The sequence below is a fragment of the Myotis myotis genome, unplaced genomic scaffold, assembly GCF_014108235.1.
Source record: "Myotis myotis isolate mMyoMyo1 unplaced genomic scaffold, mMyoMyo1.p scaffold_m19_p_19, whole genome shotgun sequence".
Classification (NCBI taxonomy): domain Eukaryota; kingdom Metazoa; phylum Chordata; class Mammalia; order Chiroptera; family Vespertilionidae; genus Myotis; species Myotis myotis.
The window spans coordinates 6,928,235-6,951,323 of NW_023416323.1; the positions used below are offsets into that span (position 1 = coordinate 6,928,235).

The 23,089-nt window shown below is 53.8% G+C and overlaps 4 protein-coding genes across 6 annotated transcripts; 1 reads left to right on the top strand and 3 right to left on the bottom strand.

The window, feature by feature from the left end:
- LOC118674200 (F-box only protein 50-like) lies at positions 1-2,068 on the bottom strand. The gene is made up of 5 exons (XM_036345647.1): positions 1,817-2,068; positions 1,685-1,736; positions 977-1,072; positions 340-478; positions 1-216 (listed from the first exon to the last, which is right to left on the bottom strand). Exons 1-5 carry the CDS (start codon positions 1,821-1,823, stop codon positions 76-78), a joined length of 435 nt encoding a protein of 144 aa, XP_036201540.1. The 5' UTR covers positions 1,824-2,068; the 3' UTR covers positions 1-75.
- Positions 2,069-5,157: 3,089 nt separating this feature from the next.
- On the bottom strand, positions 5,158-14,652 carry LOC118674199 (interferon lambda-2-like). 3 transcript variants are annotated; one of them, XM_036345646.1, is made up of 8 exons: positions 13,435-14,652; positions 12,287-12,399; positions 8,524-8,762; positions 8,241-8,422; positions 7,842-7,919; positions 7,454-7,597; positions 7,268-7,351; positions 5,158-7,180 (listed from the first exon to the last, which is right to left on the bottom strand). In XM_036345646.1, exons 3-8 carry the CDS (start codon positions 8,531-8,533, stop codon positions 7,082-7,084), a joined length of 597 nt encoding a protein of 198 aa, XP_036201539.1. In that variant the 5' UTR covers positions 8,534-8,762; positions 12,287-12,399; positions 13,435-14,652; the 3' UTR covers positions 5,158-7,081. The 3 variants fall into 3 exon arrangements, with proteins under 3 accessions (XP_036201539.1, XP_036201537.1, XP_036201538.1); XM_036345644.1 differs by having other exon boundaries at positions 8,524-8,855; XM_036345645.1 differs by lacking the exons at positions 12,287-12,399; positions 13,435-14,652 and having other exon boundaries at positions 8,524-9,258.
- Positions 14,653-15,987: 1,335 nt separating this feature from the next.
- LOC118674725 (syncollin-like) lies at positions 15,988-16,506 on the top strand. Its single transcript, XM_036346788.1, has one exon. It carries the CDS (start codon positions 15,988-15,990, stop codon positions 16,504-16,506), a length of 519 nt encoding a protein of 172 aa, XP_036202681.1.
- A 644-nt stretch (positions 16,507-17,150) lies between these two features.
- On the bottom strand, positions 17,151-22,041 carry LOC118674198 (F-box only protein 50-like). The gene is made up of 7 exons (XM_036345643.1): positions 21,922-22,041; positions 20,826-21,208; positions 20,203-20,265; positions 20,071-20,122; positions 19,379-19,474; positions 18,742-18,880; positions 17,151-18,618 (listed from the first exon to the last, which is right to left on the bottom strand). The coding sequence occupies exons 2-7, from the start codon at positions 21,139-21,141 to the stop codon at positions 18,478-18,480; spliced, it is 807 nt and encodes a 268-aa protein (XP_036201536.1). The 5' UTR covers positions 21,142-21,208; positions 21,922-22,041; the 3' UTR covers positions 17,151-18,477.
- Between the last annotated feature and the right edge of the window lie 1,048 nt (positions 22,042-23,089).

The window sequence follows — 23,089 nt, forward strand, 5'->3', positions numbered from 1 at the left end:
GGGGGGGGGGGGAGGGGGGGCGGGAGGGCGATGAAGTCAGACACTCAGGATGAGACAAGGGGTCAAAACAGCCAGTCACTCCCTGAACTGCACAGACACGGAGGAGTCAGTCACCCTTGTTCGCCGCAGCCCACCAGCCTCCATGCGGTTCTTTGTCTTGTGCAGGAAGTGGACAAAACGCACACCAGGGCCATACTGGCGGAATACGTGGGACACCTGTGGCAGCAGCGGGTCAGAAAGAAGTCCTTATTAGGGACCTATGGGCTCGGCTCTCCCTCCTCCTCCCTCTGTGAGGTCTTGGGACGGGTCTGGGTTGGCAGCTGGGGCAGGGAGTCTCACCTGGACCCAGCGGCCAGGAGGGCCCCTCCCAGAGGTCCGGGGGACCACATGGTGCTGAGCAATGATGGTGTGTCGGTCAGCTGCCAGCAGCCAGACGTGCAACTCATAGACACACACGTCCAGCCGGCTGTCCTCAAACCTGGGGGTGGGGGGAAGGCCTTCAGCTGCCACCTCAGACCCAACATCCCCACCCCAATGTCTTGCCCCAATCACCATTTAGCACCACTCACTGACACCCCCCTGTGCCCCTGGACTGGCTGGTGCTGGCAACACAGCCCCTGCCCCACCTCTTGGGATTCATAGTCCAGCGGGGAGGCAGTGACCAGCAGGAATAGTCAGGACCAGCATGGGGGCTGGTCAGGGAAGGCTTCCCGGTGGAGCCATGTGTAACTGACTTTTGAAGGACAAGGACAAATCGTCCTGAGAAAGACAAGCATCTGAAGAGGAAAGAACAGCCTTGGTCCTGGCACATTTCAAAACCTGAAGGTGTCGGAGAGAAGGGGCCACAGAGGTGGGCAGGGCTGGGTCCTGCAGGGACAGGAGAATCCTGGTGGGAGGCTCAGACCAAAGGGGAGGGTGGGGCGGGGTTGTGCTTTGGGGAGCCCCTGTGTGCACCCTGGTGGGGGGAGGCACGTACCAGTCCATGATAGTAATGTTTGGCTGCTCGTCATCAAGAAGCTCCTCCCACAGGCCCTCGGCCAGCAGATCCACACACTGATGCTTCACCGTCCAGCTGTGAGAGAGGGCACAGGGGAGGCGGGCTCTGGGATCTGCTGGCATTCTTGGGCATCTCCCAGGTCAGCCTGACCACAGGGAGCAGAAAACCTGATCACAGCACCCTCATATCCAGGGGACCCCGGTATGGGCGCTGGGCCCTCACTGGGCACCTTATAGTCTCAGTTCCCATCACCCTCTTGGCAGGCGATGCATTCTGAACCCTGTGTTGAGGTGGGGAAACTGAGGCTCAAGAAGGGAAGTGAGTTCCCCAATGTCAAGTACAAAGAAGCTCTGGCCCAGGGTGACTCTGAGCCCCTGAGTTACACCATCTTACCCACTGCCCAGAAGCGGGGCTCAGATTCTCGGGGCCTGGGGACTCGCCTCCTCCCAGGGGAAGGGCTCAGCAGAGGAACAATAATAGCTGCTACTTGTGAACACCTACTATGTGTCAGCCAGACCTGGCCAAAGCCTGTGCTGTGTGTTAGGGGCATTCTCTGGGCAGGTGACTAACTCTGTGTTTACAGAGCAAGAAACTGAGGCCCAGAGAGGCAAAGTCATTTTCTCCAGGTCCCACAGCAAGGAAGGCTGGAGGAGGGAATCCATCGCAGGCCCGGGCCTGGCCACTCACCTGCAGCTGTGCTGGAGCTGCTCTGTCCTAATGTACCACCCACGGAAGTTACCTGCCAGGTGGAGGAGCAAAGGGTTAGAAAGCACAGAGTGGCGGGTGCCCTCCCCTGGGGACCAGCCCCCAAGCACTCACCCAGCATCTCCAGGGGCTGCCAAGTGGGGCCAGTATGGGGCGCTGGCTCATAAATATTGATGCCTGAAATGGGCAGGTGATACACAGGGCCTCAGGACTGCTGGAGCTGCCCCTGTCCACCCTCTCCCTGCACCCTACCCCCAGGGCCCCTCTGAAGGGCAGGAAGCTGTGCCACCCACCAGGCAGACTAGTCTGGCAGGGGTGAGTGAGCCATGGCCCAGGGAGAGCCCTGAGAATGTCCTGGGGGAGAGGGACCAGGTGCGTTCTGGTGAGGCAGAGACAGAGGGACAGGGAGGCACCAAGAAAAAGGCACTTAGAATACAGGCAGAGGGAGGAGGGAGGAGCGGGGGCGGGGGGGGGGGGGGGGGGGACGGGGAGCAGGAGGAAGGGAGTGAGCTGGGGTGACAAGAGACACAGGGAGAGCTAGAGACACATGGCACAGAAGGAGACAGAGGCAGGGATACAAGGCAGGACAGAGCCTCAAGCGGACAGACAGGGGTACAAATAACAGAGACAAAGGCACAGAAACAGGGATAGAGAGACAAGGGAACTGATGTAAGAAGAGCAGAAGGTCTGGGTAAGCAGCGCTGGGGAAGAAGCTGGGGCACGGGCACCTTCGGGGTTGGGCGAGCGCAGGAGGTTACCATAGAGCGGCTGCCGCAGGAAGAGCAGTTTTGGGTGTGGGTGGGTGGCTGGGAGGTGCTTAGGGGAACATGTTGGTGAGCAGGACCTTGCTCCTGCATGTCTTGGGTGTGGAGGAATCATCCTGTGGCAGAGGATTCAGGGCATCGGCGAATGACACCCATTGATGGCATGGCCTCCATCACTGACATTCAGCAAAGCTCCTCAAGTGTCAGGATCTGGGATTTCTCTGGGAACCAGGCAACCATGGACCTTGGCAGACGCATTCCCTCTCGCAACATCAGCCACACTTAGAGTACTGAATATTAAGGAGGGATCTGGGATGTCTATTTGATGCAGGGGGTCCCGCGGGTGTGGGCCGACGGAGCCCTAACGAAGCATGCCGACGCCGGATACCAGGTTCATTGACGCAGATCTAAGTTTATTGTGTAAGTGCAGCAGTATATATAACATTTTGGACCAATCAGAAGTTTACACAATCCTTAGGGCAGCCAATAGCAGGAAAGATCAGGGTACTATGTAGGGGCTCTAGGAGGTTTACTCAGGCTGGCGCTGCGACTTCCCGGTGTGCCGAGGAAGCTTGTACAGGCGGAGTGTGCTCACGCCACTGCATCCGCCACTGCACTGAGATAAATCTCCTGAGCTCTTCCCACATCTATTGGGCCCAAATTGTATTTCTCAGTGATGGTCACAGCAATACCTCCCTCCCACATGCTCTGCTGCAATGTGACTGCCACTCCACCATCCAGAGGAAGTCGTATTTTCACCATCCCCTTGAATCTGGGCATGGCCAAGACGCCTTGGACCAATAGAACACAGTGTCAGTTCCGGGCTTAGCCATTAACCAGCCTTCAGATTTCACTTCTGGACCCTTAAACACTGCTCTGGGGGCCGCCAGCCCCATGTAAGAAGTTCATCTACTCAAGGACTGTGGTGCTGTGAAAAGTCTGAGTCACATGGAGAAGCAACAGCCCGGCTCTGCTCCCAGGAGACAGGCAGCTATGGAGTGAGCCCCCACTGACACCCACCCCACTGACATCGAACTGTGACCCGGGGAGAGACCCCTAGTGACAATCACTCACCTGAGGGTGAGCAGGACACAGAGGCAGGTGAGGCAGGGACGGTGTGAGGGTGCTGGCTAACCCCCCATGGATAACAATGACAAACTCTGGGCAAACGGGTTTTGAAAACACAACTATTCGAAGGCACTGGAGAGCGACCAGAAGCAGGCAGAATCTTTTAAAGAACAGACCAAGGTGTGAGACTAAGTTTATATGGCTTTTCCTCTGTGTAGGGAGCGGCTACAAGGTTAAGCCTTGGACTGACCTATTGGCAAAGCCACAAACAAGTCCCAGCTTAGAGGGCACAGCCCTCCTGGCATAATTAGGCTTGACCTTATGACACTCCCTAGATCCTTCCTAAAGAGATAATGGGCTGTGGCAGGCGAAGCAAGTGCTGCCAAAACAAGTGAAACTCACAAGAACATTGTAACTATGGTGACCCTTACCTTGTTTACCTCTGGCTATAAAATAAAGGCTCAGCTTGCCTTCTGGGTCTCTCTCTGTGTGGCCTTAGCCAGGCACAGGAGATGCACCTAGACCCAGCTTATTCTCTTTGTCTTTTCTTTTCTTCTCTTTTTTTAAATATATTTTATTGATTCTTTACAAAGAGGAAGGGAGAGGAATAGAGAGTTAGAAACATCGATGAGAGAGACACATCAATCAGCTGCCTCCTACACCCTCCCCCCCACCCCCACAGGGGATGTGACCGCAACCAAGGCACATGCCCTTGACTGGAATCGAACCTGGGACCCTTCAGTCTCCAGGCTGATGCTCTATCCACTGAGCCAAACCAGTCAGGGCTCTTTGTCTTTTCTAAATCCTACACCGTCCCTCCTCAGGCTCACTGTACCCTTCGCTGTGCTGGCCCGGCACACCTCTGGGCACAGGCCTCTGTCATGTAGCAAGGGGCAGTGTGAACTCAAGCAGAAAACCAGTCATTGACTCAGGTTAGCAGACACCAGAGCTGGGGCTGCGAGGTCAGTCGGAAATTGAGAGGAGAGAGCCCATCATGGAGGGAGCCCTAGAGAAACAGGATCAAATTCAATGTCCTGAAAGAAAAAAGTAAGCTCTCAACACAGGACGCTGTAGCCACTGCACATGTCCCAGACACTGAAGGCAAAGCGAGCTGGCTGCTAGCACTTCTGTCATTCAGCAAGAAAGGAGACAGGTGACGAGGAGGGCATGGCATGTCTTTTAAAGGAACAGCTCAAAAGGGGCTCAGGTCACTTTCACTCGTGTGTATGGGCCACAACTTAGTGCCACAGGTGCAGGGACGGTGAAGAATGTTGTTTTAGTGGAACACTCTTGAATCCACTTCAAGTCCGGGGTTCTCCAAGTGAAGGAAGAAGAGGAGAAGAGGCATAGAGAGCCCTGGCTGGAGTCTCTGCCACTCCGGCTTTGTGGGCGGTCACATGATTGTGTGGTGACTGGAGCTGTGGCGCCCCCATTTCGGTCATGAGGGGAGACAGTACTAATACACTGAGGATGGAGCACCAGCCAGAGATAAAGAGCCTGGACCCACTATGGCAGCCTGTCCTCTAGGGCAGCACTGTTCAAATCCAAATATTATGTGAGCCACGTGTGTCATTTAACATTTTCTAGCAGCCACATTTCATAAGTGAAGAGAAATGTGTGAAATTACTTTTACATATATTTTATTTGACCCAATATATTAAAAATATTATTGTTTCAACATGTAATCAACATGAAACGTATTATTAGTGAGATTTTACTTTTTTTTACAGTGAAGAAAAAATCTGTACATCCATCTATTTCCTAGCTTTGTCCATAGAGAGTGGGTAGAAGCAACAATATTCCTGTCACAATCAGCCCTCCTAGCACCCAGATCACGATTTTTTAATACTGTCTCCACGAAGAGGAACCAGAGCTCCTTGAAGAAAAGGCTGGTTACAGAGCTGAGGCGGGGATAGTACAAGGTGAGCCTGCAACATCTTATTCCAGAAAGCAAGAGGTGCTCAAAGGATGAGGGGACACACGGAAAGGGCTTAGGAGCCATCTTGAAAGGGTTCCCATTGGCCTAATTGAGGACAGTTCGAGCATCAACTGAAGTTATAGCAAAGGATTATAATGCACTGAATGAAATAAGAATTCAGTAGTCCATGCTGTTATAAATCAATTAGCAAATACATGCATGACGGAGGGAAGCACAGCTCTTCCTAAGAGTAGAATACCAATGAATAATGCGAGAAGAAGGATGAAGTTATTTGACAACTGACATAATATAAACATTCAGGCTGTGGGCTCTGAGCACCCATATGTCCCCCCTCTGTCTGAGACCCTTTGACACCACCAATGGACGCTAAAATGAATGGGTTGCAGTTTGAGAAGTAACAGGTATTTGCATAGTCTCAAAGTCCTCCACATATTTATTATAAAGAGAAAAATAGTAGTTTTACAGAGGAGAAACTTGGCAGACACCGTCTAAACATTTTTTAAAAATAAAATCTATTCCAATTCCAGTGTCTATTTTATACATAGAGCACAGCTCAACCCGCACTAGCGACATTTCAGTGCTGAGCTCCATGTGGCCTGTGGAGCAGGTTCAATAATGTAGCTCTAAATGGACCCTGCTGTCTACACTTCTCATCACGTGCAATGATGAGTGTTGTTATAAGGCACTTTTATTTCATGTGATTTACATACAACAGAAGGCATCTAAGTGATCCACTCACATACCCACGAAGAAACCACACACGCACACAATCACTCACGTTCTGTGGTGGGAGAATAGTGGCCCCAACGCCCAGCCCAAACCCTGGAACCCTGAATCTCTTATGTGACCTGGCAAAAGGACCTCGCAGAGGTAACTGAGCTTTATAGATGTGAAAAGGGGGAGGTTGTCCTGGATTATCCCCGTGAGCCCCGTCTAAACACCGAGTCCTTAAAAGCAGAGAACTTGCTCCAGCTGAAGGCAGAACAGAAATGTGGCAGAAGGAGCAGTCAGAGGGATTCCAGGCGTGAGAAGGATGTGACCCGTGGCTGCAGGCTCTGAGATGTAGGTCCATGTGCGAGGACCAGTGAGAGGCTGGCAGGAGCTGCGGACGGACAGACACTTTCTGCCAGCGGGAACGGGAACCTCAGTGTTACCACTGCAGGGAAGAGAATTCTGCCAACAGCTTGACTGAGCTTGGAGGTGGACCCTTCCTCCCAAGGCCTCCCTAGCAGAATCCCAGCAGCCACACTTGGACTTCAGCCCTGTGAGACCCCTGGCAGAGAAAGAGGCTGGCCACCCAGAGCTCTCATCTATGGAGCTGTGAGATACTAAACTTGTGTGGTCTGAGGATGCAAAGTTTGGGAAACCTTGTTATGGCGGCGAGAGAAAACTAATCCGCACAATCATACCCACAGCCCCACAGCACAGGAAACATTCTTTTCTTATCATTTACGAACAATTCTTACAAAAAGTAGAAAAATAAATATTTTCCAGGTCTGAGTTTGACAATTCACACACATAAATACATAAATAGTGGTTGGGTGGCAATAAATTAAGAAACGTGAGGGATGCATAAATAAAACCCAAGATGCTGGGACAGGAGGCAGGTCACACACACAGGTCTCCATCAGCGACACATCTCAGGTCACGGACGAGGAGGCGGAAGAGGTTGGATACGACAGAGGCTTCAAGGCAGCCACGGGATTCCTGTGGAGAGGAAAGGACAGGTCAGTGGCCGTTCATCATCTGGGCCCCAAGTTGTCCCCAGAAACTGGTCCTGCCCCAGTCACTCACCTTTTCCTCAGCCTCCTGGAGGCGGTGCAGCCATTGGCGGAGGAGGCCCTGGGGCCTGAGGCCTGCTGTGGACTGAGCTGGGACCTGTGGGCAAAGGAGGGTGGTGAGTGAACAGGGTCTCAGACACATGGGGACATACAGGTGGTCAGAGCCCACAGACGTGGCCTGGGAGCCCAGAGCACTCACACAGGCCTGAAGCTTGGAGTGGATGTGGCGCAGCATGTGAAGGGGCTGGTCCAGGATGTCCCGCAGGGTCGAGTTAGCCACGTTCCCCAGGACCTTCAGTGTCAGGGCCAGCTCAGCCTCCAAGGCCACAGGGCGCTCCCACACCTGAGCAGGGAGACAGACAGGTGAGAGAGAACAGGTGAGGAGGGCAGAGGAAGGAACAGGTGAGGGCAGGAGACAGGAGAGAGGGAAGGTCAATGTGAGCAGGTGAGGAGAAGAGGTCAGGGCGACTGCTGGGGAGGGCAAAGACACAGAGAACAGTGAGAAGGAGAAGGTGAAGGGGTCACCTAAGAAGCCAGAGGAGCGGGGCCGGGTGAGGGCAGGGCTGGGCCTGAGTCTCCCAACTCACCTGCAGCTGCCTCAGGTCCCGGGTCCTGGGGAGCGGGCGGGAGCCGCAGCTCCGGTTCCTCTGCAGGAGGGACTCTTCCTGGAGAGCAAGGGCAGAGGTCAGCCACAGCTGGGGGGCTGGAGGTTGACCCCGCAGTGGGCTTGGAGGATGGCTAGCAACAGGAGCAGGGGGCTAACGTCCTAAAGGATGGTAGAGGCATCTCCAGTGCAGAAGAGCAAGAGTCAGCCCCCAAAGCAAGAGCAGGAGGTAGACCATGTGTGAAGGGTGCAGGTTAGCCCAGGGAAGGAAGGGAACAGGCCCACCTTGAGCCAAATGGGGCTGTGACCCACAGAGGGAAGGGTGGAGGGTAGCCCACAGCATGGGGGTGGGGGGAGGCAGGTGAGAGGGAGGAAGACTCACCAAGGCGTCCTTGGCCCTCCTGAAGGCCTTCATCTCTTGTGGGGGCAGAGACTTGAACTGGGCCATGTTGCAGCCCCTTGCACCCAGGGGGGTCGGGAGGGGCGTGGTGACGGGAACTGCTCCTGTGCTGGTCAGCACCGTGGTCATCAGCATCAGCACCAGCGCACAACACACAGCCAAGTCTGTGTTAGGGAAGGATGGGCAGATGAGGGGACAGAGTGTCAGGGGCTGTGGGTGGGGGCTGTGGCGAGTGAGGGTCGTGGACAATGATGTGGAGGCTCACCCAGCTTCATCCTGGTCTCTGGTCTCTGGTCTCTATTCCAAGTGGGGACCCAAGTGTCCTCTCAGAGTTTGTCTCCTGGGTCTCACTCAGCCTTGTGTGGTGTCTCTGGCCTCAGTCTCCTCTTCCAGGTCTCAGCCCGCTGCTCGGTCTGTGTGCCTGAACTTCCAGTTAGGCAGCGATGCAATTCCTCACTGAGCTCCATGGTGCAGCTTTTAGCCTGCACAGGCGTGCAATCCCAGCTGATGAAGGAAAAATGAAAACACACCTGCCACTAGGGGAGGCCCCAGGCTGGGGAAGTCGGTGCAGGGCGGGGCCATGGGCCAGGTGAGCAGCTGGAGTGGAAACAGAAAGTGACACACACTCAGGCTCACCTACAGGAGGTGAGGTCCCAAGAGGAATCTCAGGATAAGGGCAGCCTCAGCCCCACAAAGAGGGGTTGCCTTTCTGCAGGACACCCCGGTGCAGGGAGAGGAGGAGGAAAGCACCTCCAGGGTTGTTGCCCCTTATGAGAAGGGAGCTGTCAAGGGAGGAGAGAAGACAAAGGGAGAAGGCTGGGAGGGGATGGTATGGGGGAGGGTGTATGGGAGAGTGGGCAACACAAAGCAGCCCAGAGTTAAGAGATCAGCTCTTCCCTCCCTTCCCCCACCAGGGGCTGTGAGTTTCTTTCTCTTGCTGCTTTTAAGAGTCTCTCTTTGTCTTTTGCTCTTGGCATTTTAATGATGATGTGTCTTGGTGTGGTCCTCTGTGGATTCCTTTTGTTTGGGGTTCTCCGTGCTTCCTGGACTTGTAAGTCTATTTCTTTCACCAGGTAGGGGAAGTTTTCTGTCATTTCTTCAAATAGGTTTTCAATATCTTGGTCTCTCTCATCTTCTGGCACCCCTATAATTCTGATGTTGGTACGCTTGAAGCTGTCCCAGAGGCTCCTTACACTATCTTCGTATTTTCGGATCCTTTTTTCATTTTACTTTTCCGGTTGGGTGTTTTTAGCTTCTTCGCATTTCAAATCTTTGCCTTGATTCTTGCGCTCCTCTGGTCTGCTGTTGGGAGTCTGTATAATATTCGTTATTTTAGTCCGTGTATGTTTAATTACTAGTTGGTTCTTTATCATAACATCGACGGTCTCATTGGATTTGTTGAGGATCTCAATAACTTTATCGGCGGCTTCTAGACAGTTCTTGAGAGACCTTAAAAGTGTGGTTCTGAACTGAATATCCTCCATTGACAGTTTTGTCCTGTTTCTTTGTCTCCCCATTTTTTATGCTAAGAAAGCACATAATCTTGTTAAGGAGCCTGTAATCCAATCCCTGCCTTGCATTCTCCCACTTTCAGGTAATCTTCTTTGAATTTACTTCTTAGTTACAAATGCATAAGAGAAACTGCAAAACTGCCGTTCTTCCTAGCATTTGAGATCTTGCTCCCCGGCATATGTGGCCTGTTCGGCTCAAATAAACTCATTAAAATCCTCTACAGGTTCCGATGTTTCTCACATGAACATTTACCGGGTGCAGTCAGCAGGGTTTTGAAGAAGCCCACCCTGTGGACCCGGACCTGGAGTTAGAGATAAGCAAGGGCCCATGGTGCCCACTGGCTCCCTGCTTCGTGTTGGGTGAACTTGGGGGAGTCTCTCTCGGAACTGTGGGCCTCCTTGCTGTAAGTAGCAGACCATGGCTTTACTTGAGCTGTTCTTAGAAAATCTTCGAGGTGGATAAGGGTTGAGATGAAAAAGGAAATAAAAGATCGAAAATAACACGTGCTCAAGTTTAAGAGCAACTGGACTGGGAGCTCTGTGAGGGCAGGACCTGGGCTCTCTTGGTTACACTGTGTCCACTGCCATGCAGTTCAGGGCCTGGCACAGAGCAGGTACTCAGTAGATGTTTATTGAATAAATAGATGAAATACATTCAGAGGACGTTTCTTGATGATGACTGGGGTCCCCTGTTTACCCTGGATATTGTTGGACATTCATCCCTAGAACTTCTGACTCAGTAGGACTGGGTGGGGCCCAGCACCTGCATTTCTAAGGAGTCCCCAGGGGATGCTGATGCTGCTGGTTGAGGGACCACACTTGGAGGACCACTGTTTCCAAGCCACACAGTTATGGCTGCCTTGGAGGATCATGCTAATCCCATTGAAATAACCCCATGCAGGGACATCCTTGCACAAGTGTGAGTACTGAGTTCTGATGAGCCAGCATGAACTTAAGCACTGATCTGAATATCTATCTATATAAAAGCCTAAGCGACCATCACAACTGAATGGACAACCAAACAGGCTACGTGGGCAACCAGGCCAGCAGGGGGTTAGTGAGGGGCGACCAAACGACCGAGCAGCAGGCTGCAAAGATGGAGGTGCCCACAGCCAATAATAAGGGAATATGCTAACTGACTTCCCCACCCTCAAAGATGGCAGTGCTCACAGCCAATAAGGAGGGCATATGCTAATTGACTGCCATGCTCTCAAAGATGGCGGCGCCAGAGCCACAAGATGGCAGGCAGGGGAGGGCAGTTGAGGGGGACCAGGCCTGCACGGGAGGGCAGTTAGGGGCGATCGGGCTGGCAGGGAAGGGCAGTTGGGGGCCATCTGGCCAACAGGGAAGCAGTTAGGCATTGATCAGTCCCTCAGGGAGTGGTTAAGGCGTGATCAGGCTGGCAGGCAGAAGCAGTTAGGGGCAATCAGGCAGGCAGGTGAGCAGTTCTGAGCCAGCAGTCTTGGATTGTGAGAGGGATGTCCGACTGCCAGTTTAGGCCTGATCCCCCATTCAGACATCCTGCAAGGGGTCCCAGATTGGAGAGGGTGCAGGCTGGGCTGAGGGACACCCACCCTCCAATGCACAAATTTTGTGCACTGGGCCTCTAGTTTTCCTATGTTTATGCAACAGACAGCATTTTCATTTAAATTAATGCCACCTATCATGTTTATGCTCAGGTACCCTGATTGAAACTAGTACTTTCTTTTTTCATCTAGTGGCAATTTCACATATATACCCACCTCCTTTGTTTGGTGAAAAATGTCAGATCAAGAATTTTTTTTTCTTATTATATGAATCAAAATATATCAGGGGAGAAAAACAAAACCCAAACCAGGGTATTCTTCCCACTGCATTCCCAGAGTCCTTTGCAATACCTCTGTTATAACTCTGTTTATATTGTGTTCAAATGTATTGATTTACCGTCTGACTTTATCCAGGGCTCATGGGTTTCTCAAGGGCAGGCATTCTTCCATTTGAAGAAAAAAATGTGTAAACTGGAGTTATTTATTTTTCTACGATTTGTCCCATTTGTGTTAATAAACAGCGAGGAAATTGCTTTGGGGTGAACATGCTGTGTGTGTCCTCACATGGACATGTCAGTGTGTTCTCGAGTTTGAGATGTCATGGGGTGTAGGGGGGGAGTGGTTGGGGGCTGGGGCTTGTGGGTGATGGTGGCTGTGTGTTCCTGTGGGGGGACATGGTCTGGGACTATGTTTCTCTCGGACTGTGTATTGAGCATGTGCCTACACTCAATGCGTAGTCACCAATGAGATTTGGTGGCCATCAGTCCCTGACTGAGTGAAGGAGTGGCCCTACCCAGCCCATGTGTGTGTGCCTGGATTGGGGATGCTGCAATCTGCTGTGGCCCAATGGGTGCTGTGTTCCTGTCCCTGGTTTGCCTCCCTCTCCAGGTTTCCTTGCTGATCCACGTCACCATCTGTCTGAAGTCCATGGCCCTCCTGGGCAGGTGGACTCCAGGTGACTGCATCTAAGGTCCAAGCGAGCAGCAATTACCATGTCTCCATCCCTGAGTCTGGGCCCCTGCAGAGATGCAAGGGTGTGGCTTCTGTGTCCTTGAGGTCAAGGACCTGGGAAGGTAGCAGCTGGAGATTAGATTTCACAAGGTCCTGGAAGGAAAAGAGGGAGAAGGATCCAGATTTGGTCTGGGGCAGGGCCAGGCCAAGGTCCAGGGTCTCAAAATCATTATAAGAATACTCATAATAGCTTTTATTTATTTATTTATTTATTTATTTATTTATTTATTTATTTTTAAAATATATTTTTATTGATTTCAGAGAAGAAGAAGAGAGAGATAGAAACATCAATGATGAGAGAGAATCATTGATCAGCTGCCTCCTGCATACCCCCTACTAGGGATCGAGCCCGAAACTCAGGCATATGTCCTGAACGGAATCAAACCTGTGACTCTTCAGTTCGCAGCCTGATGCTCTATCCAATGAGCAAAACTCACTAGACAATAGCTCCTATTTATTAAGCAAGTACCATGTGCTAGGCAGTATATTCCATGCTTTATATATTTATATTAGAGGCCCGGTGCACAAAATTCATGCACCGGGGGTGGTGTCCCTCAGCCCGGATGGCGAGAGGGCACAGGCCAGACCAAGGGACCCCACCAGTGCATGGTTGGGGCCAGGGAGGGATGTGGGAAGTTGACCAGCAGGCGAAGGACCATGGGAGGGCTCCTGTAGCTCAGTCCCAATTGGCCAGAACCCAGCAGCAAGCTAACCTACTGGTGGAGCATCTAGGTGGTCAGGGTACATCATAGTGACTATTGACCAATTGACTATTTGACCCCTGGTGGTTAGTGCACATCATAGCAAGTGGTCGAGCAGCCTTAGCATATTATGCTTTGATTGGTTGAATGGCCAACCAGATGACCAAACACTTAGCATATTAGTCTTTTATTATATAGGATTTATGCTGTTATCTTATTCAATATTACATATTAAGTACTTTTTATGTTACATTTATAAATAACAATTATGTGGATTATTCATGTTTATGAATATTTTATTATTTAGCTATAAATTACTATGTAATAGAAGTGATTTTACAGGATCATATTCTATTTCTATTATCATATTTTATTACCCCATGGAAGGTAGGAGGAAACTGAAAATCAGAGAGGCGAGTTCACTTACCGAAGGTCACACAGCAAGCAATTCCACACAGCAAGGTGACAGAGTCAAATTTGAACCCATTTCTGTGGTCCAGCCTTTGGCTTTTAATCACTGTATTACCCTGGCCAAGGTGGGAGACAGCATGTGAGGCGACCAGTAGGGAGGGAGTCTTAGCTGAGTGACTGGATGATAGCGAATCGCTGTAGGTGTTGTGTTGCGCTGATTACATTTATTGAGACCTTATTGGGTGCCAGGCTGTCACGATAATGACGATGCCACATGCTCCTATGGCACTTAGTGGGCCCCACTGTAAGTGCTGTTATGTGGATCGGTCCCCTTACTCCTTGCACCAGCGCTCTGAGGTGGGTACCACCATTGTCTCCATGAGGCCCGTGGTGGAAGCATGTGCAGAACTCGTGGAGGAGCTGGGATTTGGTGCCAGGCTTTCCTTTTGCTCTCGAACTTCCCATTATCCCTTAAAGTCCTCACAACAGCCCTATAGCGTAGGAAGAATTATTACCATTTTACAGATGAGGAAACTGAGGCCCAGACTTGCACTCACCCACAGAACCACAGACTTGTGCTATTGTCTGTCTGAGCAGCTCACCCACCCTTGACCCTGTACTTCTCTGGCAGGAGACCAGGAATGTCAAAGAGCCTCTGAAGGGCCTGGGCCAGGCTCCCAGGGCCCGGGGCCCTGTCCCATCCTGAGATCCCAGGCTCCCTGCCCTTCCTGTCTTGCTCCCTGCTTTTTCCTTTGGCTTATAAGGTGCTGGGTAGGCCAGGTTTCAGCATCGCAGGCCAGAAACAAGGATGGGCTGCACTGGGGCCAAACACGAGTCCGCAAATAGGAGGCCACGCGCTGGTTCCAGACGTGTGATGGGATCATCCTTCCTGGCCAAAATTCCCCTTTCTACACAAAAGGCCAAAAAGCTAATTTCAGCGAAATGTGCCGATTGGTAAGCACTCAATGTGTATTACAAGAATTGTCTCTTTTCTCTTGCATTACACTTTTGGTTTTGTTTGTTTGTTTGTTTGCTGCTAAATTTGTATACAATTCGATAGATCCTATTTATTTTATAGATCAAGATCTCCAGCCTCGTGGGAAATCGAACTCCTAGGAAGTGGTAGTGCGGTGGCAGGCTCTCTGCCCTCCCTTCCCCTCCTAGGCTTATCCTTCTAGGGCAGCGGTTCTCAACCTTCCTAATGCCGCGGCCCTTTAATACTGTTCCTCATGTTGTGTGACCCCCAATTTCATTGTTACAAATTGAACATAATTAAAGCCTAGTGATTAATCACAAAACAATATGTAATTGTATGTGTGTTTTCCGATGGTCTTAGGCGACCCCTGTGAAAGGGTCGTTCGACCCCAAAAGGGGTCGCAACCCACAGGCTGGTGACCCAAAGGTTGAGAATCTTGTCAGTTTGTAAGCACTCTTTTCCTTTCTAGCTATTTTCCCCAAGTCTTTGCACATTGCCTTGCAATGTATTGTGTGGTGTTTTTTTAAAATTGATTTTCTGGAGAGAGAAGGGAAAGGGAGAGAGAAAGAGAAACATAGATGTGAGAGCGAACATAGATTGGCTGCCTCCTGCGTGCCCCCCACAGGGGACTGAACCTACAGCCCCATAATCCCTCCCCCCCCGAACTCAGACCCAGCAGCAAGCTAACCTACTGACTGGAGCGCCTGCCCCGGTGGCCAGGGCATGTCAAGGTGACTGGCTGACCAGTGACTCTCAGGGACTGGAACCAGCAGCTTTCCCTGCACCGGACCAGGCCCAACCACTGAGCCACACCCACCAGCGGGCCTTGCAAGGTTTTCCTTCTTTGCTTTTTATAAATAGATATTTCTATTGGTTTCAGAGAAGAAGGGAGAGAGAAGATAGAAAGGTCAATGGTGAGAGTGAGTCACTGATCGGCTGCCGTCTGCAGGACCCCCAGCCTGCACCTGGCCATGTGCCTTGACCTGCAATCCAACTGTGACCTCCTGGTTCATAGGCCCACGCTCAACCACTGAGTCACACTGGCCGGGCTGTAATGGCTTTAAGTGTTACACAATAGGCCTGTCTCCTATTTCACAGGTTCTGGCTTTTGAACTTGGTCAGGAAGGCCTCCCACTCCTGAGTGAAGGCGCTCTTCCCTGTCCCTCCGCCTGCACCCCCTTCACCCGCCCCCCGGCCCACATCTCCAGCTTCTACTTTCCCAAGGTCTTGAGACCTGCCCCGCCTGAAGGCCCAGCCCCCCTCCACTTCCCCCTCCCTCAGCCTCTCCTGTTGAAGGAGGTGGGGTGAGGTGGGGTGTTTCATTCCTGGTCAGTTTGGAAGAGCTCTTCCTGCCCAGCCTATTAACTCTGTTCCCCTCTGTGGCAGTGACCTACCCTCAAGTCCTGTGTATAGACATAAACTGCTATGTTTCATACAAATATGTCCATCCTGTATTTTTCCTTGTGGGTTTGCGACCAGGACCAGGAAGGGCTCCCCCTCCGCCTCCCCCGCAGAGTCCTAATCTCGCAGCTTGTCCCTTCCCACGGGTCAGGAGCATAAAAGCGCTCAGGGGTGCAGCCCTGCAGCGTCACCATGGCCCCGCTGTGCCCACTGCTGCTGGCACTGGCCCTGGTGGCCATCCCCGGTGTCCGAGGCGCCTGCCCGGCAGCTGCTGACCTGAAGAACCCCGATGGGACACGGACGTGCGCCAAGGTCTATGACAAGAGCGACCCATATTATGAGAACTGCTGCCAAGGTGCGGAGCTGTCCATAGGGCCAGACACCGACCTGCCCTTCCTGCCCTATGACTGGAGGAACGTCATCTCCTCACTTGTGGTGGCCCCCCGCTGTGAGCTCACGGTGTGGTCCCGAAGAGGCAAGGGTGGCAAAACTCGCAAGTTCAAGTCAGGCACCTACCCGCGCCTTGAAGAGTACCGCAGGGGCATCTTTGGCCACTGGTCCAACGCCATCGCCTCCATCTACTGCAGGTGCCCTCCTGTTCCCGTTCCAGTGCGCACATCCGCTTCCACAGCACAGAACCCAGCCCCACCACCACCCGACCTTCAGTTTGCCCAGACCCCTGAGTCCCTGACCCAAACTGTGAATCCCTAGACCCATCCTGGAGGCCCCTTCTCACCCACATCCCTCCCCCAAGCCCATGCCCCTTGGATCTCTCAGACCAGTTCTGGGATTCTCACACTCAGAAGTGATGCAACCCCCTCCATTTAGGGAGCCCACCCACAACCTTCCTGAACCCCGACCTGCCTACCCACAGCTGCACTGTCCAGGGAGGGCCACTAACTCCTGAGCTGCCCAGTCTAGCTTGGGATGTGGAGCCATTGATCGCCTCACCCTGGAGTCCCAGAACCAAAGCCAGTTCTTCCTTCTCCCCAAATCGTCAGATCTCAGAGCTCCTTCGGGCTTCCCAGACTCTACATCTGACCCAGACTTCAAGACCCCAGACTCATATCTGGGGACACCCTGTCTGGCCCTTATGCTCCCTAACCACTCACACCTTCTAGGACAGCCTCAAGACCAGGACCCAGTCCCAGCATCCTTGGGAAGGTTCTGGAGCATTTGGAGCCCTGAGCCCACCCTGCACTCACATATGCAAACTCGCTGACTTGGGACCCTAAGTCTAGCCATAGTAGCCTCCAAACCACCACACCCGCCCACCCCCCAAGAGCTCAAGGAGCCCCCCGCTCCTGAAGTGGGAGCCCAGCCCAGCCCAGCCCAGCCCAGCCCACACCTTATCTCAGGTTCTAGAGCTCCCCAAGCCATAGATCTTTGAGCCCCTGGCACTTCCTGGTGATAAGTTTTTATTCTGTTGCAGGTGCTACTGATACCTCAGAGGCCCCTCATCTCCAGCCCCTACAGAAGGAGGAGCCCCTCACCCAGCCTTGTCCCTGGGGCCAGCTGAGGACCCCAAGTCCCAAACAAGAGAGCTTTCTCCCTGCCCCCTTCCCACCCTGCTTTCCCTGCAATACAGTCCTTATGAAGTTGCCCCTGTCTGCCATCTGCTTGTGCTTGGGACCCAAGACCACCCAGGATGGGGAGACAGCAGGGTGGTCATGCCAGGATCAGCCCTACCTGGGGCAGTGCTGTGATTGGGGGTGCACCCATAGATTCTGACATGGATTTAGGTGTGCACAAAGACACACGCCCACAGGAAGCATGTGTGGCATGCAATGGCACCGCTGCTGATAATTAGACATTGACATGCTTCCCAGACCTTTTGGTGCACAGCCCTTCCCTGAGAGATCCCAGCTGCTCTGGCCTGCCAGGGACCTCCAGTCTCAGGATTCATGCATGAGACAACAGGAGGCCTTCAAGGACCAGCTCAGGCCAGGCCAGGGTCTGTTGTGAGATCAGGCCAGAGCCTAGGACTTATGGGTAGTTCAATCCTTCAACCCTCCCCTCCCCTACACATGGAAGACACTTTAGTGCAAATTTGCATATTGCTGCAAATGTGACTTTGCAACCTATTCTCACCCCCACCCCCAGGGATGGGGCCCTTGATGGATACCTGGGTTTGGGGGCTCTTAGGAGAAGGTAAAGAAGAGAATTGTGGGTGTTGGGGAAGGAAAGATATGGGGACAGCTCATGGGGAAGAAAAACTTGGGGTTAGATGGAGGAGGAGAATTCGGGGGGATTCTGAGAGCTAAGAAATGTGGGGGAAAGAGGTAGGTGGAGATGCTAAGAGACCATAAGGTGGGCGTATGTGAACAGATCAGAGGTCAAGGGAGGCGTCGGAGGTGGAGGAGGTGTGAGGTGCTGGAGGATCACAGAGCAGAGGGTGTGTGTGTGGGCTGGGAGCTCAGCGAAGTTCTATGGAGCAAAGATGGCAAAATACTCAGAATCCTTGGGCACAGGTGTTTCCTGGTTTAGTCAACAAGGGTTTATTGAGCACCTACTATCTGTGGAGCACTGCCTCGGGAAGACATGGTCCCTGCCCTCCTGGAGCCCCGAGAGTGCAGGGGAAATGCCAAAGATTCAGAAGTTCTGGGGGCGGGGGGGGGGGGGGGGGACGGGAGGGCGATGAAGTCAGACACTCAGGATGAGACAAGGGGTCAAAACAGCCAGTCACTCCCTGAACTGCACAGACACGGAGGAGTCAGTCACCCTTGTTCGCCGCAGCCCACCAGCCTCCATGCGGTTCTTTGTCTTGTGCAGGAAGTGGACAAAACGCACACCAGGGCCATACTGGCGGAATACGTGGGACACCTGTGGCAGCAGCGGGTCAGAAAGAAGTCCTTATTAGGGACCTATGGGCTCGGCTCTCCCTCCTCCTCCCTCTGTGAGGTCTTGGGACGGGTCTGGGTTGGCAGCTGGGGCAGGGAGTCTCACCTGGACCCAGCGGCCAGGAGGGCCCCTCCCAGAGGTCCGGGGGGCCACATGGTGCTGAGCAATGATGGTGTGACGGTCAGCTGCCAGCAGCCAGACGTGCAACTCATAGACACACACATCCAGCCGGCTGTCCTCAAACCTGGGGGTGGGGGGAAGGCCTTCAGCTGCCACCTCAGACCCAACATCCCCACCCCAATGTCTTGCCCCAATCACCATTTAGCACCACTCACTGACACCCCCCTGTGCCCCTGGACTGGCTGGTGCTGGCAACACAGCCCCTGCCCCACCTCTTGGGATTCATAGTCCAGCGGGGAGGCAGTGACCAGCAGGAATAGTCAGGACCAGCATGGGGGCTGGTCAGGGAAGGCTTCCCGGTGGAGCCATGTGTAACTGACTCCTGAAGGACAAGGACGAATTGCCCTGAGAAAGACAAGCATCTGAAGAGGAAAGAACAGCCTTGGTCCTGGCACATTTCAAAACCTGAAGGTGTCCGAGAGAAGGGGCCACAGAGGTGGGCAGGGCTGGGTCCTGCAGGGACAGGAGAGTCCTGGTGGGAGGCTCAGACCAAAGGGGAGGGCGGGGCGGGGTTGTGCTTTGGGGAGCCCCTGTGTGCACCCTGGTGGGGGGAGGCACATACCAGTCCATGACAGTAATGTCTGGCTGCTCATCATCAAGAAGCTCCTCCCACAGGCCCTCGGCCAGCAGATCCACACACTGATGCTTCACCGTCCAGCTGTGAGAGAGGGCACAGGGGAGGCGGGCATTCTTGGGCATCTCCCAGGCCAGCCTGACCCCAGGGAGCAGGAAACCTGATCACAGCACCCTCATATCCAGGGGACCCCGGTATGGGCGCTGGGCCCTCACTGGGCACCTTATAGTCTCAGTTCCCATCACCCTCTTGGCAGGCGATGCATTCTGAACCCTGTGTTGAGGTGGGTAAACCGAGGCTCAAGAAGGGAAGTGAGTTCCCCAATGTCAAGCGCAAAGAAGCTCTGGCCCAGGGTGACTCTCAGCCCCTGAGTTACACCATCTCACCCGCTGCCCAGAAGCGGGGCTCAGATTCTCGGGGCCTGGGGACTCGCCTCCTCCCAGGGGAAGGGCTCAGCAGAGGAACAATAATAGCTGCTACTTGTGAACACCTACTATGTGTCAGCCAGACCTGGCCAAAGCCTGTGCTGTGTGTTAGGGGCATTCTCTGGGCAGGTGACTAACTCTGTGTTTACAGAGCAAGAAACTGAGGCCCAGAGAGGCAAAGTCATTTTCTCCAGGTCCCACAGCAAGGAAGGCTGGAGGAGGGAATCCATCGCAGGCCCGGGCCTGGCCACTCACCTGCAGCTGTGCTGGAGCTGCTCTGTCCTAATGTACCACCCACGGAAGTTACCTGCCAGGTGGAGGAGCAAAGGGTTAGAAAGCACAGAGTGGCGGGTGCCCTCCCCTGGGGACCAGCCCCCAAGCACTCACCCAGCGTCTCCAGGGGCTGCCGAGTGGGGCCAGTAGGGGGCGCTGGCTCATAAATGTTGATGCCTGAAATGGGCAGGTGATACACAGGGCCTCAGGACTGCTGGAGCTGCCCCTGTCCACCCTCTCCCTGCACCCTACCCCCAGGGCCCCTCTGAAGGGCAGGAAGCTGTGCCATCCACCAGGCCAGACCAGTCTGGCAGGGGTGAGTGAGCCAGGGCCCAGGGAGAGCCCTGAGAATGTCCTGGGGGAGAGGGACCAGGTGCGTTCTGGTGAGGCAGAGACAGAGGGACAGGGGGGCACCAAGAAAAAGGCATTTAGAATATAGGTAGAGGGAGGAGGGAGGAGCAGGGCGGGGGGGGGGGGGGGCGGGGGGGGAACGGGGAGCAGGAGGAAGGGAGTGAGCCGGTGACAAGAGACGCAGGGAGAGCTAGAGACACATGGCACAGAAGGAGAGAGTCAGGGATACCAGGCAGGACAGAGCCTCAAGCGGACAGACAGAGGTACAAATAACAGAGACAAAGGCACAGAAACAGGGATAGAGAGACAAGGGAACTGATGGAAGAAGAGCAGACGGTCTGGGTAAGCAGCGCTGGGGAAGAAGCTGGGGCTGGCGGCACGGGCACCTTCGGGGTTGGGCGAGCGCAGCAGGTTGCGGTAGAGCGGCCGCCGCAGGAAGAGCAGCTTCCAGGTGAGGCCCGGCGGCAGCTCCAGGTTCGCGCCCGGCGGCCCCCACTCCTGCAGCAGCAACTGCCGCGCGTGGGCCTCCGACGGCTCCTCTGCCGGGGACACACCGGGGCTCTCGGGGGTAGCGGGCGACGGCGGCGACTGCAGTGGAGGTGGCGACGGTGGCGAGGGCGGCTCCCGGGGGCTCTGGGGGCTGGCGGGCTCCTCGGTATCCATCCGGGCGCCGAGCTCGCGTCCCTCCCGCACCTCTTCCATCCTGGCGACTGTCTGGGCTCCTCCGCAGGGCTCGGGGTAACTGGGTCGGGGGGGCGGGGCTCTCCAGCTGAAATTAAAGAGAGGGGTGTGTAGTGGGAAGGATCTGGGCCCCCAGGCACTCCTCCCTCGGACAGAGGAGGCCAGGTCCCCAGCCCCTCCTCCCTCAGAGCCAGGAGTTCAGGCCCCCAGCGCCCGCCTTGTCTCAGACCAGGAAGCCAGGTCTTTAGCCCCTCCTCAGTTTCCCAAGCCTCCTGCTCAATTCCCTACAGAACTGACTCTGGGATTGGGGTGTGACAAGGGAGCTAGTGCTCTCTAAGGAGGCCCATCCACCTCATTAAGATCCCGCAGGGCCCTAGCTGGTTTGGCTCAGTGGATAGAGCGTCGGTCTGCGGACTGAAGGGTTCTCCTGGGTTCGATTCCAGTCAAGGGCACCTGCCTGGGTTGCAGGCTCAATCCCCAGTAGGGAGCGTGCAGGAGGCAGCCAATCAGTGATTCTTTCTCATCATTGATGTTTCTCTCTCTCTCCCTCTCCATTCCTCTCTGAAATCAATAAACACATATATTTTTTAAAAAAAGATCCAGCTTGGCAGGAGGTTAATTAATGAAGACCCCCTCTTTCAGCCTCTCCTCTCAGCAGAGGGGGTGTCAGCAGAGGGGGAGGTCCTGCTCTGTCCCCACCTGGGACACTCCCTTGGGACCCTGACATTTCCTGTTCTGGAAACCAAGGTGTGGGGTGCAGGGCAGAAAGAGACCTATAGCCAGAGATAGGGAGTCACCCACCTGGGGCTCCCTGGTGAGACACTGAGCTAGCAGCAGAGACGGAAGCAGCAACACTATCTGGGTTTTTGGGGTGCCAGCACTCCTTCCTGGGGTGAGGCAGGCAACACAGACTGCCAAAGCCTCCTCCCTCAGAGGAGGAGTTTGGAGTGAGGGATGGGACGATGGCGGGGGCAGGAGGTGGGGGTGTGGAGGAAGTGGGATGGTGGAGAAACCTGTAGGGCCAGATGCCCACGGCCACATCCTGCCCACGCCACATCCCACACCAGGTAAGCACAGGCGCAGAGTTCCACACCGATTCCCAGTGTCAGCCAGTGCTTTCTGCTTGCTGGGTGCCCGTCTAAGTGCGCACACGTTCATTTCATCCTCTAAGACCAGAGGAGGGAGGTGCTGCTATTATAAGGAAAGGTAACAGCAAACGTGTTGTGGAGCTGTGTGCGCCCCATGTGCTCCAGTCCCATCTCACATACACACCAACCCTATGTGGGTGCTGTTGCTACCCCTGTTTCACAGATGAGGAAACAGAGGCCACCCTCACAGGCCTGGGAGCTTCCTGCCCCAGATTGGAGGGGAAACATGCTGCAGACACTGGGAACTGAGTTCACACCCCAGTGATGACACTCATGCCACTGAGGGCTGACTGTGGCAGGGATTGTTCTAGCTCTTCAGCTGGGTGATTAATTCGATCTCCGCATCCTCCCCAGGAAGCAGATACTAAACTCATTTTGCAGATGAGGAAACTGAGACACAGTGAGGTCTAGTAACTCACACAAGGTTGCACAGCTGGTATGTGGCACGTTGGATACACAGAACTTCAGAAAAGATACACAGGGACACAGATTCAAATCACACCCAAGGAGAAACACTGGTCCACACAGAAGCAGACAGGAGATAATAATGGTCATATTTTTTGTCTGTCTTTAACTCACTGAACTTCTCAACAACCTCAGGAAGCAGAAACTGATTCATTCACAGATCAGAGGCAGAGAGGTGAAGCAACCTGTCCTGGGAAAGTTGGGAATTAGCCAATTTAGGATACTGGCAGGCAGAAAGGACCCATGGGAGGGGACAAACCAACTAATACATACTGGCGCCTGGCCCCACAGCACATGCACGTTCCCAGGAGACTTCCAGACAAGCACTCAAAGAGCCCAGGACAACCCAACAACCA